Source organism: Octopus sinensis, linkage group LG26 (genome assembly GCF_006345805.1).
Source record: "Octopus sinensis linkage group LG26, ASM634580v1, whole genome shotgun sequence".
Classification (NCBI taxonomy): domain Eukaryota; kingdom Metazoa; phylum Mollusca; class Cephalopoda; order Octopoda; family Octopodidae; genus Octopus; species Octopus sinensis.
Window position 1 is genome coordinate 15,014,599 of NC_043022.1, and position 16,192 is coordinate 15,030,790.

General features: G+C 39.7%; 1 protein-coding gene across 1 annotated transcript in view; it reads right to left on the reverse strand.

Moving 5' to 3' along the window:
• Window positions 1-5,319: 5,319 nt before the first annotated feature.
• Window positions 5,320-16,192, reverse strand: part of LOC115224801 (tyrosine-protein phosphatase non-receptor type 11) — an 85,382-nt gene continuing 74,509 nt past the window's right edge. The window contains exons 9-15 of the mRNA XM_029795724.2: window positions 15,682-15,831; window positions 14,358-14,507; window positions 12,199-12,353; window positions 11,272-11,339; window positions 9,483-9,631; window positions 7,548-7,768; window positions 5,320-5,437 (exon numbers count right to left, since the gene is read on the reverse strand). Of these exons, the coding sequence (XP_029651584.1) occupies window positions 5,377-5,437; window positions 7,548-7,768; window positions 9,483-9,631; window positions 11,272-11,339; window positions 12,199-12,353; window positions 14,358-14,507; window positions 15,682-15,831 (954 nt within the window). The 3' untranslated portion in view covers window positions 5,320-5,376. The remainder of the gene's footprint in view (window positions 5,438-7,547; window positions 7,769-9,482; window positions 9,632-11,271; window positions 11,340-12,198; window positions 12,354-14,357; window positions 14,508-15,681; window positions 15,832-16,192) is intronic.

A 16,192-nucleotide genomic window follows, 5' to 3' on the forward strand; every position in this document is an offset into this window, starting at 1 on the left:
CTGCCTTCGTTTACTAGAATAACTCTGTCATTATCAAAGATCATATATGGAACATAACATGAAATTTCGATGGAAGGTTTTGAGACCCCTTCAAGGTAAGGAAATTTGTAACTCAGAACAAGGGGTGACTTAATCCTCTGTCATAATAAAGGATTAATTCAAAACAACATGAATAAAAAAAAGGGTTTACATTTGACAAAATAAATTGAATGCTAAAGGGTTGGGTTGGAATAGTAAAGACGAGGCACTAACTTTAACAAGGGGGAGGTCCTAGTTAAAAATCTAAAAGCCTTACTGAAATTACTCGGGCTTCTTTCAACAATCCAGATTTTTAACAAAAAATCTTTAAATGGTAATACTGACTCCTCATATAGAAGGATTTAGAAAATAAAACTAAGAGATAATATTTATGCCTACTTAATCATGGATTTCCTACGAGAGCAAACTATACTGTGATAGTTACCAAGTGAGAAACTCTCCTCTGGCTAGAATCGCTTCTGTCCCTAGTGGTCAAGCGTCCATCATTGCTAAGGCCAAACAAGGTCGAAATCACGTGACCTGGTGGTCTCAGCACTGGAGATAGCAAGAATCTTTCTCCCCACTAGTGATGGTTCAAGAGCAGTGATTCGCAACTGATTTTTGGCCATGCCCCACAGAATCATTTCTAAAATCCTGATGACCCCCCTGTGATATTTAATTTTTGTTATTCAAAATTTGGTTAATGTTTACAATATTAACTGGAAAAAAAAATAATAGTGAAATGGACGTAAAAAAAATGTACAGACACGTTTATAAATTACCTACGTTTTCTTTCACACTAAATTGAAAGAAATAATCTTCTAAAGTATCAAAAAATTTTTTTTCAGATTTTTCCACTTTAGTGACATCAGATTTTCAGATTTTTCCACTTTAGAGACATCAAATTTTCAGATTTTTTATGAATATGATGGAAATGACCTGATGTCTCTAAAGTGTCAAAAATTTGATAAACTTGTGCAGGAGGGGTGTGAACAATTTTTTTTTTTTTTAATAACTCATTTTCGAATTGCCCCCTTTCTTACCAAAATATTATTACCATGTCCCATGTTGGGAATCATGGTGCTAGAGCACCAGGCTCACAATCAATGAGGTTGTGAGTTCAATTCCTGAACCAGGTTCTATGTTGTGTTCTTGAGCAAGACACTTTACTTCACGCTGCTCCATCTGTAGAGATGAGTTGCGACATCATTGGTGCCAAGCTGTATCAGCCTTTGTCTCTCTCTCTCTCTCTCTTGGACAATATTGGTGGCATGGAGACAGGAGACTGGCATGCATGGGCGACTGTTGGTCTTCCATAAACAACCTTGCGCAGACTTGTGCCTAGGAGGGGAACTTTCTTGGTGCAATCTCATGGCCTTACATGACCAAAGGAGAGGGTCTTTACCACTAGTGATATAAACAATCTGAGAGCTTCCCTCATGCTATCTAGTGCAGTATAGCTTGTTCCAACAGAACATTCCTGTTCAAATGGGGATGACTATTACCTTTCAGTCTTAATACTGCCTCTGTCACCACTTATATGTATTCTTTAACAAGCTCACTGGCCAATTGCAACACCAGGGCCTCATCTGGCAGTTTTTCTACATCTCACTGGCAGGGAGATGAGTCGCTGTTATCTCTAGATGGTCGAGTGTTCATCACTGATAAGACCCAAGAAGGTTGAAATCAGGTGATCTGGTGGTTTTGGCACTGGAGGTGGCAGGGATTTATCTCCCCCTTAGCAATATAAACAAGCAGGCATTTTGCACCTAAAGTCAACATGACAGCATCTCTCGTGGAATCTACTGCAGTATAGTCTGTTCTAACAGAACATCCATGGTTAAATTGAGTTAAATATTACCTCTTAGTAATCAAATACTGCCTCTGTTATGCTAACAAATAAGAAAATATAACTATAAAAAACACTTGGTGTTTAATTTTTATAATAAAAATTCAACAAAATTGGTAGAACCATATTTATTTTGCAGTGTGTCATTCTTTAACTTGTTGCATAAATTAAAGAAAGGAAATATGGTTTTGCTTTGTGGGGACCGAATCACAATTTTGTGTAAAAAAAAAAAAAAGGGTTTTATAAAGGTTTGTAGGTCTATCGTAAACCTTCTGTATGTTAAGTGAGAGTATGTGTGTGTGTGTGTGTATATATATATATATATATATATATATACATACACATTTAAAGGACACAATACATGTTTTTAAGTGCTACTAATAGTGTCGTATGTTGAGAAATATTTCAAACTTATTCGTCTGACACAAACCACATTATAACGAACTAAATTTTCTCAGTTCGTTATACGTGGTTTGCACCTGAAGAATATGTTAGAGATACTTCTCAATATATGAAACTCTTAAAAGCACTTAAAAACATATATTGTGTCCTTTAGATAAATAATGGAGTATTTTGGGGGGAGGATTTTTTTTATCATGGAACAGTACATTATATATGAATATATATCTCAGTAATCAAAGCAACTTATCTACATAAGGAAACAAACTATTTTTTTGCTTTCCACTCATAATGAAATTTCTGATAGCAAAGTCACAAAAAAGTGGAACATTAACTTTTAGCACACTGCCCCTGTTATTACAGGGGAGAAAACTCATACAGTGACATGTTGCACCTACAGTGCTAAAGGTTAACTTTATTTATTGAGGTATTGGCATGTGTGTATATCACTATGAATGAGTGTGTGTTTGTATAAAAAAATAAAGTAAACCCTATGGACGATACTGTCTCAAGTCCAAGGAGGGTTCATAGGGCCAGTTACCCAGTTCCTGTGGCGTACAAGTAACCAAAACCACAACGTCCACCCTGAATGAGACACTAGTCTGTTGCAGGGTCACTCGTTTCAGCTGAGTGGACTGGACTAATGGGAAGTGTTTTTGTTCAAGAATACACTGCACTGCCTGCTCCAGGAACTGAAACCGTGCTTTTATGTTTATAAGCGCAACCACCTTAACCACTAGGCTATGCACGTCCATGTGTGTCAAGTGTATGTATGTGTACATAAATTTGTGTGTGTGTGTGTATATATATATATATATTTACATATGTATGGATGTGTAGGGGGGGTGTATATCTGTATGTGTATACAGTGTATATGTGTGTGTGTGCATATATATATATGTGTGTATATAATGTGTGTGGTGTGTATATATATATATATATAATGTGTGTGTGCATATATATAATGTGTGTGTGCATATATATATATGTGTATATAATGTGTGTGTGTGTATATATATATTTACATATGTATGGATGTGTAGTGGGGTGTATATCTGTATGTGTATACGTGTGTGTATGTGTATATATATATATGTGTGTGTGTGCATATATATATATATGTATATATATATAATGTGTGTATGCCTAGATATAGGTGTGTTGATGAACGGGACAGGTGGGGTATAAAAGTTCATTTAAAAACATCAAGGAGGTGACCAAGTGGAGGTGGGGGGGCGTGTGTTTTGCTTTGTCTTTAAAGGAGCCATCCCCAAGCCCACCCCCCTTGTCACTGCACAGGAGGTGGGTGGGGCAGGGGGGGGGGAACAGAAAACAATCAAAAACAAACAAAAAAAATGTGTAAGTGATGGGGGGTGGGGGTGAGAAAGAAAGAAAGAACCAAAAAAAAAAAAAGAAAAAATGCCAGCACCATCCAACCTAATCGTCAGGTCTTCGTCTTCGTTAACTTTCTGCCTAATTATGAGATCAACCACCAGAATGGTATCAGACCAGTAATACATGACACAAACAAGGTGTAGTAGTAGTAGTAGTAGTGGTGGTGGTGGTGGTGGTGGGTTAACTAGGTGGTTTGGTCTACAGTGGTTGCAGACTAAGAAGGAGCAGGGCGGCGGGGGGGGGGATATGGGTCTAATTAGGAAAAGGACCACAGGAAAAAAAGAACTAAAAAAAAAAATGAAAACTGGGACCTTCAAACATTGTATGCATCATCATCAATACCAATACCACCAACCATCATCATCATTATCAATATGATCATCAATACCATCGCCACCATCACCACCATCATCATCATCGTCGTCGTCGTCATCAACTAACACCGTTAACCAATTATCATTATTTCACGCATGACCGAAACCTTTCCGTCCAACCTTACAGATTAATTATGTTTTATTATTATCATATTTTCTATTCTTCAATACACACACACACTTATATATACACACATATATACACATATATATATACATGTATATACACATATATATATACACACATACATATATACATGTATATACACATATATATATATATATATACACACATACATATATACACACATATATACATGTATATACACATATATATATATATACACATACATATATACACATATATATATACACATACCTATATACATGTATATACACATATATATATATACACATACATATATTCATACATATATATATACACATATATACACACATACACATTGTTGTTGGCATCCTTTTGTCACGAGAGACAATGGACTTGCGCACAAAATAATCTCCTACCGTGGCTGTGTAGTCACAGCATATATATACATACGTATATACATACATACACACATACATATATACCTACATACACACATACATATATACCTAGACACATATATACATACATACACACATACATATATACCTAGACACATATATACATACATACACACATACATATATACCTAGACACATATATACATACATACACACATACATATATACCTAGACACATATATACATACATACACACATACATATATACCTAGACACATATATACATACATACACACATACATATATACCTAGACACATATATACATACATACACACATACATATATACCTAGACACATATATACATACATACACACATACATATATACCTAGACACATATATACATACATACACACATACATATATACCTAGACACATATATACATACATACACACATACATATATACCTAGACACATATATACATACATACACACACACATATACATATTTTGTGGGGTGGGCAGGGAAGGAGAGAATAAATTTTCTTGAAAAAGACAAAAAAAAAAAATTCCAACTTAAATTTTTTAACCTCTTCTACTTTCATTTTTCCTTCTTTTCCAGAAAAAAAAATTCTTAAATTTTATTTAAAAAAAAAAAAAGTCGATATTTTTTTTTCTCTTTAAAAAAAGTTTTGCAATTTTTGCATTCTTTCATTGTTTGTTTTCTTTCGTTTTTTTTCATTTCAATAACATTTTTTTTTATTTTAAAGTTTTTTTTTTTTTTTTTCCATATTTCTTTTGATAAATGATTAATTACATGGGTTTAACTAACATCATCGTTTCATGGGCGAAACATTGACATTCTGGTAAATTTGACGAGAATCATCAGGTTCACTGCAATTAAAAAAAAAAATATTTTTAATTATATCTTAATCATTAAAACTGAAAAAGGAAAATAGTCTAATAACGGGGAATATAAGCCCTCGACAGAAAAAACAAGGCTTTCCCATCCCTGTGGGACGCAAACCCACATCCCTTTGTTAACATGACTAAGTGTGTTACCTTCACACACGGATAGGAAAGCCTTCTTTTTTCTGTTGAGAGCTTATATGCCCCATTAATAGACTATTTTCTTTGGTCATTGCATGGTGATCGACATAAGATTTAAGCTTGTATATAAAAAAAAAATATCATTATTCATCATCGTCGTTTAGCGTCCGCTTTCCATGCTAGCATGGGTTGGACGGTTCAACTGGGGTCTGGGAAGCCAGAAGGCTGCACCAGGCCCAGTTTGATCTGGCAATGTTTCTACGGCCAGATGCCCTTCCTAACACCAACCACTCCGTGAGTGTAGTGGGTGCTTTTTACATGCCAGACAAGGCTGACAAACGGCCACGATCGGATGGTGCATTTTACGTGCCACCGGCATGGGGGCCAGGCGAGGCTGGCAATGGCCACAATTGGAAGGTGCTTTTTATGTGCCACCAGCACAGGGGCCAGGCTGGCAAACAGCCACAATCAGATGGTGCTTTTTACGTGCCACCGGCACATAGCCAATCGGGGCAGCGCTGCTATTATTATTATTATTTACAAGATTGTAAAATACGGCACCGTATAATAAAGCCATTCGCACCAAAAGAATATATGTACATGCTTATTATAGCCTCAGGCCAACCAAAATCTTGTGAGTGGATTTCGTACTTGGAAACTGAAAGAACACTGTCGTATATATATGTTTGATATCATTGGCAAATAGAAGGGTGTGTTGCGTGAGTCGTCGGGCAAGTCATTTATGTAGACTAAGAACAACAAGGGCCCAAGCACTGAACCTTGAGGCACGCCACTGCTCGCACTGGAGACGTCGGACCGCGAACCATTAACTTGGACTTGGAAGGAGCGATCTGAGAGGAAGGCACCAACCCATCGTACAATATCCGGATGGAAACTATATGCTTGAAGCTTGTGTTTGTACCCCCTCCCAACCATTGCTTGACAACTGATGTTGCTCTGCTTACATTCCTGTAACTTAGCAGTTTGATAAAAAGACACTGACAGAATGAGTACTAGGATTACAAAGAATAAATCCTGTGGTTGATTTCATGGATCGATGGCAGTGCTCCAGCATGACCACAGTCACAAGACTAAACAAGTAAAGCAATAAAAATCTATGCCATTTTAACCCCGAGCAAGGCTGGGTATCTCTGCTGGTTATTATTAATTTCTGTCATCTTACGGCTTCGATTTCAACACGTGTGTAACTTTGTGCTGAGATGATTTAGCATCTCCTCTTCAGCATATATAGGCTAGAAAATGTCTTTCTATGCCCTTAATTATAATTAGAAATATAATTTCACCTTAATTTGGTCTTTTTTTTATATGCCAGCCACTGATGAAATTTAAAAAAAATAATAATTTATCCTTTGTTATTGTATAAGGCTGTATAATGTATGTGTATAAGGTTATATAATGTATGTGTATAAGGCTGTATAATGTATGTGTATAAGGTTGTATAATGTATTTTTTTTTATTTATGCACCCTTTTCAAGCCTAGCCAGGCTTATGGGCCCGGTTTCTGTGGCGTATGTGTTCCCCCAGCTGGATGGGACGCCAGTCCATCACAGTGTTACCCAAGAAACAGGAAGAAAGAGTGAGAGAAAGTTGGGGTGAAAGAGTACAACAGGGGTCACCACCACCCATGGCCGGAATCTCATGGAGCTTTAGGTGTCTTCGCTCAGTAAACACACACAATGCTTGGTCTGGGAATCGAAACCGCGATCCTCCGACCGTGAGTCTGCTGCCCTAACCACTGGGCCATTGCGCCTCCACAATGTATGTGTATAATGTATGTATAATGTTGTGTAAAGTATGTATGTGTATAATGTATGTATAATGTTGTGTAAAGTATGTATGTGTATAATGTATGTATAATGTTGTGTAAAGCATGTATGTGTATAATGTATGTATAATGTTGTGTAAAGTATGTGTATAGTGTTGTAGTACTTACTGTGGTACTTCTCGGAATTTTACTGGTCGTGGTGGAGCTTGAGATAAACTCTTCCTGGGGTGGGATGATAGTGAAGCTTGGACTGGTGATGTCATCTGTTGTGAGGGGTTTCTGGTTTGCTGCGGTGGAATATTCACATTAGTCTTAGACATGGCTCTTTGAAGATCCGTGGTGCCGGCATAGCGAATGTTCGTGTATTCACGGCCATCCACCTGACTCATCTGTAAGAGAAACAAAAGAAATATATCCCATCATCATCATCGTTTAACGTCCGTTTTCCGCGCTAGCATGGGTTGGACGGTTTGACCGGGGTCTGGGAAGCCAGGAGGCTGCACCAGGCTCCAGTCTGATCTGGCAGAGTTTCTACAGCTGGATGCCCTTCCTAACGCCAACCACTCCGCGAGTGTAGTGGGTACTTTTTACGTGCCACCTGCACAGGTGCCAGGGGGTCTGGCATCGGCCACGATCGGTTGGAGCTTTTAACGTGCCACCTGCACAGGTGCCAGGGGGTCTGGCATCGGCCACGATCGGTTGGAGCTTTTAACGTGCCACCAGCACGGAAGCCAGCCACGTTCGGATGGTGCTTTTTTATGTGCCACCGGCATTGGAGCCAGTCGAGGTGGAGCTGGCCTGTATTTAATTAATTAATTATTTAATTAAGCACACGGTTAGGAATTTTGAAGGGAGGGACAAAGACCAATTCTGTTCATTCCAGTGTTCAACTAATTTAATTGACTTACGTGGAATTTGAACTCAGAACGTGAGGATTTGAAATGCTCACTGCTTTAATTAATTCATATATTTGATAGTCTTTTACTTGCTTCAGTCACTGGACTATGGCCATGCTGGGGCACCGCCTTGAAAGGGTCTTAGTCAAACAAATCGACCCCAGGGTTTATTTTTGAAAGTCTGATGCTTGTTCTATTGGATTTTTTTTTTTTGTAGCTAAGCTGCTACTTTACAGGGATGTAAACAAACCAACACTGATTGTCAAGGGGTGCAGAATGGGGAAGCAAAAACATGCACAATGATACACACACACATACACATGATGGGCTTCCAAACAGTTTCTGTCTTCCAAATCTACGTGCAAGACATCGGTTGGCCTGGGGTTATAAAAGAAGACACTTGTCTAAGCTGTCCTGCAGTGGGACTGAACCTGGAACCTTGTCTACATAGTACCGCACACAGATATATGAACACACACACACACACATATATATATATATATATATACACACATAAACATACATACATACATACATAAGCAAACACTTATATACACAAACATACATTTAGACAAACACACACAAACATTTATAGACATGAACATACACACATTAACACACACACATTTATATACATGAACATAGATACATACATTAACAAACACACAAACGTTTATGTACACACTAGCAGTATCGCCCGGCGTTGCTCAGGTTTGTAAGGGAAATAACTATAAAGCATTTTTAGAGAGTTATAGCCAAAAAATAGCAAAAAAATGGAAAAAAAATGGTAAATTTTTTTTTGAGTTAAAAAAGGTCGAGTTGCGTCCCCTAGACAGTCTGTGGTTTGTGTTTCTGATTCTCGACCCCATGTCGAATTTATCGATTTCTTTTTCAGAACTGGGGGAACTTTTCAAAATTTTCGCTGCGTTAGTTTTGAATTATGACATTGGGCTATGTGTGTGTCAAGTTTCATCAGAATCGGTTGAAAGCCGTGGTCAGGGTGAGGGTACGAGAAAACAGACACACAGAAACACGCACAGACAAACTGCCGTTTATATAGAGAGAGATACATACATATAAACAAACACACACACATTTATATACTCAAACAAATATACACACACACACACATGGTGCTTTTCTAGCACTTTGTTCAACTTTGGTGCCTGAGAAATGGTAAGCACTGAAAGAGCTGTAAAAGACAAACCTGTTCCGCCTGCAACCGTTGGCTAGTGTCGATATATTGTTGTACGGCAAGGTAAATGAATTTGTACTGGGCCTCAGTCTGCACAAGACCAGATCGCTGCGAACGCACCATTTGGATGGTTTTCTGAATGTCAATCTCGCAATCCAGGCCTTTAAATGAATCAGACGAATATTAGACATTAATGATTAATAAATCCAATGATCAGGTGTACACACACACACATATCTCACCATTTAATGTCCACTTTCTATGTTGTCATGGGTCGGAGGACAGTCTGACAGGAGCTGAAAAACCAGAGGACTGCATCCAGCTCCTGTATCTGTTTTGGCGTGGTTTCCACAGCAGGATGCCCTTCCTAATGCCAACCACTTAACAGATTGTATTGGGTGCTTTTTTTTTTATGTGGCACCAGCACTAGTGAAGCCACCAAGTACCTTGTAAGAGAGGACCCCGAGGGAGATGGCCTTGTGTCGGGTGGTGAGATATTAGAGTAAAATAAAGGGACGGAAAGAGGGATCTGGTAGTAAAGGAGATACATGGCTCCCTCTGTTGGAAAAAGAAAGAGAAGTTGAAGGAGATATGTTGGGCTATATCCTCATGTTACAGGGAGACACATCATCATTGTCGTTTAACATCTGCTTTCCATGCTGGCATGAGTTGGATGGTTTGACTTGAGGACTGGCGAGCCAGAAGGCTGTATGAGGCTCCAATCTGATCTGACAGTGTTTCTACAGCTGGATGCCCTTGCTAAAGCCAACCACCCCGAGAGTGTAGTGGGTTCTTTTACGTGCCACCGGCACGAGGGCAGGTCAGGCGGTACTGGCAACGACCATGCTCAAAAGGTGTTTTTTATGTGCCACCTGCACGGGAGCCAGCCCGGAGGCACTGGCAACGACCACGCTTGAATGTTGTTTTTCACGTGCTGGTAAGGCAACGATCACACTTAAATGATTGGTGCATAATGATAGATGATTGATGCATGATGATAGATGATTGGTGCATGATGATAGATGATTGGTGCATGATGATAGATGATTAATGCATGATGATAGATGATTAATGCATGATTGATGATTGGTGCATGATTGATGATTGGTGCATGATGATAGATGATTGATGATTGGTGCTTTTTTACATGCCACTGGCACAGGAGCCAATCCGTGGTTCTCATGGAAGCCAGAAAACCACTCCTTATAAGTCAGTATGACTCAAGACGGAAAATTTTACTTCTTTTTACTTTTTATGTCACCAAAGGCCATGGATGCTGGCTAATGGTCAGCAGAACATGATTGCTTATACAAATGACCGAAATAGGGTTCCTCTGAAAGATCTCTGGAGTAATGTTACTCAAGGGGGTTGCATAGTTCAGAGAGTCTCTCCGGGTCTGCATTGAGAGGTCACTATAGGCATCTTATTAGAATGTCACACAAAAAGTATCACAAGACGAATTCTTCAACCGAGCCAACTGGCTGGGAGACCTAGGGTTATACCAAGGATAAGAAAGTATAATAACGGTTGCTTCTGATAGGATTGTATGGAGTGGGTGCCTGAGGACTCTACCCCAAGAATCCTTTTAAGAGTGATACGCGAAAAAGAATGGTTATAAAGTCGAGAAAACCAAGGGGGATAACTCCAAAAGTTAAATGAAATACAAAATGAAGCCGTAGCAAGTTCTGGAGTTGTCTCCCTTGTTTTAGTCAAGACTACATCGAAAAGTGTGAGAAGACGTCAGTCACTGAAATAGTTTGGACGCACAAAACAACAACAACAAAGGATTAAGGAGGATTACCGTGTCGTTTAATCTTATCGATAATCATATCAATGACGATGAATGTTCCAGTTCGACCAATTCCAGCACTGAAACAGAAAGAAAAACTCATCGTTATTGCATCTGTTTCTGGCTGAAGTGTGTATATTGTTTGTGTATCTAGAATGTAGCAACACACACAGACACACACACTTCAAACACAATACATAGAAATCATCACACGAGTTCATGCAATAATGCAAAATTTCCAATATCATTTTAAACCTAGGAATCAAATACAAAACTAACAGAACTAAATTACCAACATGTAGCTAATAAGGTCACTAAAAGCTAACCAACATGTAGCTAGCAAGGGCATTAAAAACTAACCAACATGGAGCTAGCAAGAGCATGAAAAACTAACCAACATGGAGCTTGCAAGGGCATGAAAAACTAACCAACATGGAGCTTGCAAGCGCATGAAAAACTAACCAACATGTAGCTAGCAAGGGCATTAAAAACTAACCAACATGGAGCTAAGAAGGGCATGAAAAACTAACCAACATGGAGCTTGCAAGGGCATGAAAAACTAACCAACATGTAGCTAGCAAGGGCACTAAAAACTAACCGACATGGAGCTTGCAAGCGCATGAAAAACTAACTAACATGTAGCTAGCAAGGGCATTAAAAACTAACCGACATGGAGCTTGCAAGGGCATGAAAAACTAACCAACATGTAGCTAGCAAGGGCATTAAAAACTAACCAACATGGAGCTAAGAAGGGCATGAAAAACTAACCAACATGGAGCTTGCAAGGGCATGAAAAACTAACCAACATGTAGCTAGCAAGGGCACTAAAAACTAACCGACATGGAGCTTGCAAGCGCATGAAAAACTAACTAACATGTAGCTAGCAAGGGCATTAAAAACTAACCAACATGTAGCAAAACAAAGTAAATCAACATGTACCTGCAGTGTACAACGAATGGCCCAGCATCAGGTATTGATTCTTGTTGCTCGTTGACCATTTGGAGGAAATATAAAACCGTTCCTGGATCGGAAGGAACGCCATAGTCTGGCCAAATCATGAAATGGTAATGATAGATCCTTCTGGGACCTTCTATCTGGTAAATGGAAACAAAAGAAAGGTTAGTTAAAGCTGACACCAACCTAATTAAGTTAATTAACCTAATTAAGCAAAACAAAATATTTTAATTACTAGATTTGCTAGCAGTTAATAGTATTAACGAAAAACTCCCAATAGGAGGAGGCGTTACGAAAGGTTCCTAGTGGAAAACCCCATAAAAGCCAACGGGAGCCAGGTCAAAAGGGGGGTAGAGAGCCTCTTTCTCCTTTTATAATACCTTTTTCAATTACAGGCGAAACCTCAGAATTGGTCCATTTATACTGGTCATTCTTGCACAATTCACCCACCTTTCAGAAAACTTGCCATCAGACAGCACTCTCCTCTCTAACCTCATCTTCCTTTTCAAGTGAAACTTGAAAAAGTTGATGAGGCCTTGACCAAAGAGGAAAGTGTCTGACTTTAGCCCTTTCAAACGGGTCCACCATACAACCTCTTTCGCCACAGCCACTAGGCACAGGAAAACAGCCTTGCCCTCCTTGTTAAAGGAGGTCGGCGGGGCAATCTTCACTATGGATTCAGCTGATAGCTGGATCTGTCCTATACGTGACAATGATGATGATGATGATAATCCTTTCTACTATAAGCACAAGGCCTGATACTTTAGGGAGAGGCAAGGGGGTTGTTGACTACATTGACCCCAGTACATAACTGGTACTTATTTTCTATTGACCTTAAATGGACGAAAGGCAAAGTTGAGCTTGGTGGAATTTGAACTCAGAATCTAAGCGTTCTCTCTGGTCTGTTTTCAATTCTTCTACCTTACCACCTTAATATTACCACCACCACCACTACTACTACTACTACTACTACTACTAATAATAATAATAATCCTTTCTACTAAAGGTACAAGGCCTGAGATTTTGGGGAGGGGGATAGTCGGTCGATTACATCGACCCCAGTGCATGACTGGTACTTATTTCATCAACCCCCAAAAGGATGAAAAGCAGAATTGACCTCAGCAGAATTTTGAGCTCAGGCCATAAAGACAGACGAAATGTCGCTAAGCATTTTGCCTGGTATGGCTAAAGGTTCTGCCAGCTCACCACCTTGGTAACTACTACTACCACCACCACTAAACATAATAATAATAATAATAATAACTGTCGTCGTTTAATGTCTGCTTTTCATGCTGGCAAGGGTTGGACGGTTTGACTGAGGACTCTCCTACTCTGATGTAATCTCCAGGGATACAGGCATCCAGCAACAGGACCTCCGTAATGCCATGATAGACCGTGAAGTCTGGCGTAGCATGGTAAATTCCATTGTCTCGACCACGGTCGAACAATGATGATGATGATGATGAGGACTGGTAAGCCAGGAGGCTGCACCAGACTCCAATCTGATCTGGCAAGGTTTCTACAGCTGGATGCCCTTCCTAATGCCAACCACTCAGAGAGTATAGTGGGTGGTTTTTATGTGTCACTGGCATGGGGGGGGGACACTCAGGTTGCACTGGCATCGACCACAGTTGAATGGTGCTGTTTATGTGCCACTGGCACGGGTGTCAACCAGGTGGAACTGGCTTCGACCACACTCAAATGGTGTTTTTTTTCTTTTACGTGCTACTAGCTGGTACTCATCATCATCATCATCATCATTTAGCATCCGTTCTCCATGCTAGCATGGGTTGGACGGTTCAACTGGGGTCTGGGAAGCTGGAAGGCTTCATCAGGCCCAGTCAGATCTGGCAGTGTTTCTACGGCTGGATGCCCTTCCTAACGCCAACCACTCCGTGAGTGTAGTGGGTGCTTTTTACGTGCCATCGGCACAGGTGCCAGACAGAGCTGGCAAACGGACATGAACGGATGGTGCTTTTACGTGTCGAAAATACATAAATACTTGATGCTTAATTTTTTCACATGGGAATTGTCTTTGCAATGATACAGGACAGGATGCCAAAAACAGCAAAAATAACAAAAATAAAACAGATAATTTGCAAAAAAGAAAAGAAGGGAAAAGATAGAAAATACAATATTCCAACCTTGGAGTTTGTTTTCCGTGACACTTCAAACTCTCTGACTTCAAACTCAGGTTGAGACGTTTCTCGAACACCCTTTATGAACATCTTACCACTTGGTACTACTAATTCTTTCGTTTCAAGTTCCTTTGGCCAATAACGCATTGACTTTTGCTGCAGAGAAACACAAACCATTTATAAGCTGAGGAATCATCTCCGGTTTAGCAGAAAAAAAACCAAAAATACAGGTGGACAGAGCAAGATTAATATACGGCGCTTACCATATTTGCAGGTATATGACACATTCTTGCATAAGATGCAACCGTATTTTACAAGCATTGTCATCATTTATAGGCGTAGGAGTGGCTGTTAGGTAAGTAGCTTGCTTACCAACCACAAGGCTCTGGGTTCAGTCCCACTGCATGGCACCTTGGGCAAGTGTCTTCTACTATAGTCTCAGGCTGACCAAAGCCTTGTGAATGGATTTGGTAGATGGAAACTGTAAGAAGCCTGTTGTATATATGTATAGGTGCAGGAGTGGCTGTTAGGTAAGTAGCTTGCTTACCAACCACAAGGCTCTGGGTTCAGTCCCACTGCATGGCACCTTGGGCAAGTGTCTTCTACTATAGTCTCGGGCTGACCAAAGCCTTGTGAATGGATTTGGTAGATGGAAACTGAAAGAAGCCTGTCATATATATGTATGTATATATATGTGTGTGTGTGTGTGTGTGTGTGTATTATATTGACAACTGATGCTGGTGTGTTTACGTTCCCGTAGCTTAGCGGCTCGGCGAAAGAGACCGATAGAAATAAGTACTAGGCTTACAAAGAATAAGTCCTGGCCTCGACTGAAGGTGGTGCTCCAGCATGGCCACAGTCACATGACTGAAAAGAGTGAAAGAGTATTTATCATTCACTTTTCCATGGGTCAGATGGAATTATTGGGATAGGTGCAAGTGTGAGGTGTGGGTGCGTGGTAACAAGCTTGCTTCCCAACCACATGGTTCTGGGTTCAGTTCCACTGTGCAACACCTTGGGCTAACCAAAGCCTTATGAGTGGATTTGGTAGATAGAGACTAAAAGAAGCCCATTGTGCATGCACATGTGTGTGTGTGTATATATATATGTGTGTGTGTGTGTGTGTGTGTGTGTGTAAATATGTTTGTGTGTGTATGTGTGTCTTCGTTGGTCCCCCCTGCACTGCTTGACAACCAGTGTTGGTGTGTTTACATCCCTGTAACTTGGCAGTTCAGCAAAAAACACAGATAGAATAATTACCAGGCATTAAAGAAAAAAATATGTGCACACACACACACACACACACACACAAGTCTTATTTTCCACTGACCTTTCCTCTTTCCACCTCCTTTGTTGTCATGACGATGACCCTAGATTTATCTTGCCAAACCATGCGCCAAAAATCTGCAACTGTTGTCGGCAAAGGTCCCTGGGTCGCCATGTATTTTTTCTTTGGTTCCACACCCTCTTCGTCTGTCATCTGGAAATAGAGGAAACACTAAAGAATGAGAGAGAGAGAGAGAGACGGAGAGAGGGGAAGGAAGAAAGAGAAGGGTGAGTGGTAAGGTTGAAAGGGAGGAAAGGAAACAGACAGAACACTGATAAATGAGAAGAGATAATAGCTGATATGATGATAGATGATTGGTGCATGATGATAGATGATTGATGCATGATGATAGATGATTGGTGCATGATGATAGATGATTGGTGCATGATGATAGATGATTAATGCATGATGATAGATGATTGGTGCATGATGATAGATGATTGGTGCATGATGATAGATGATCAGTGCATGATGATAGATGATTGGTGCATGATGATAGATGATTGATTGGTGC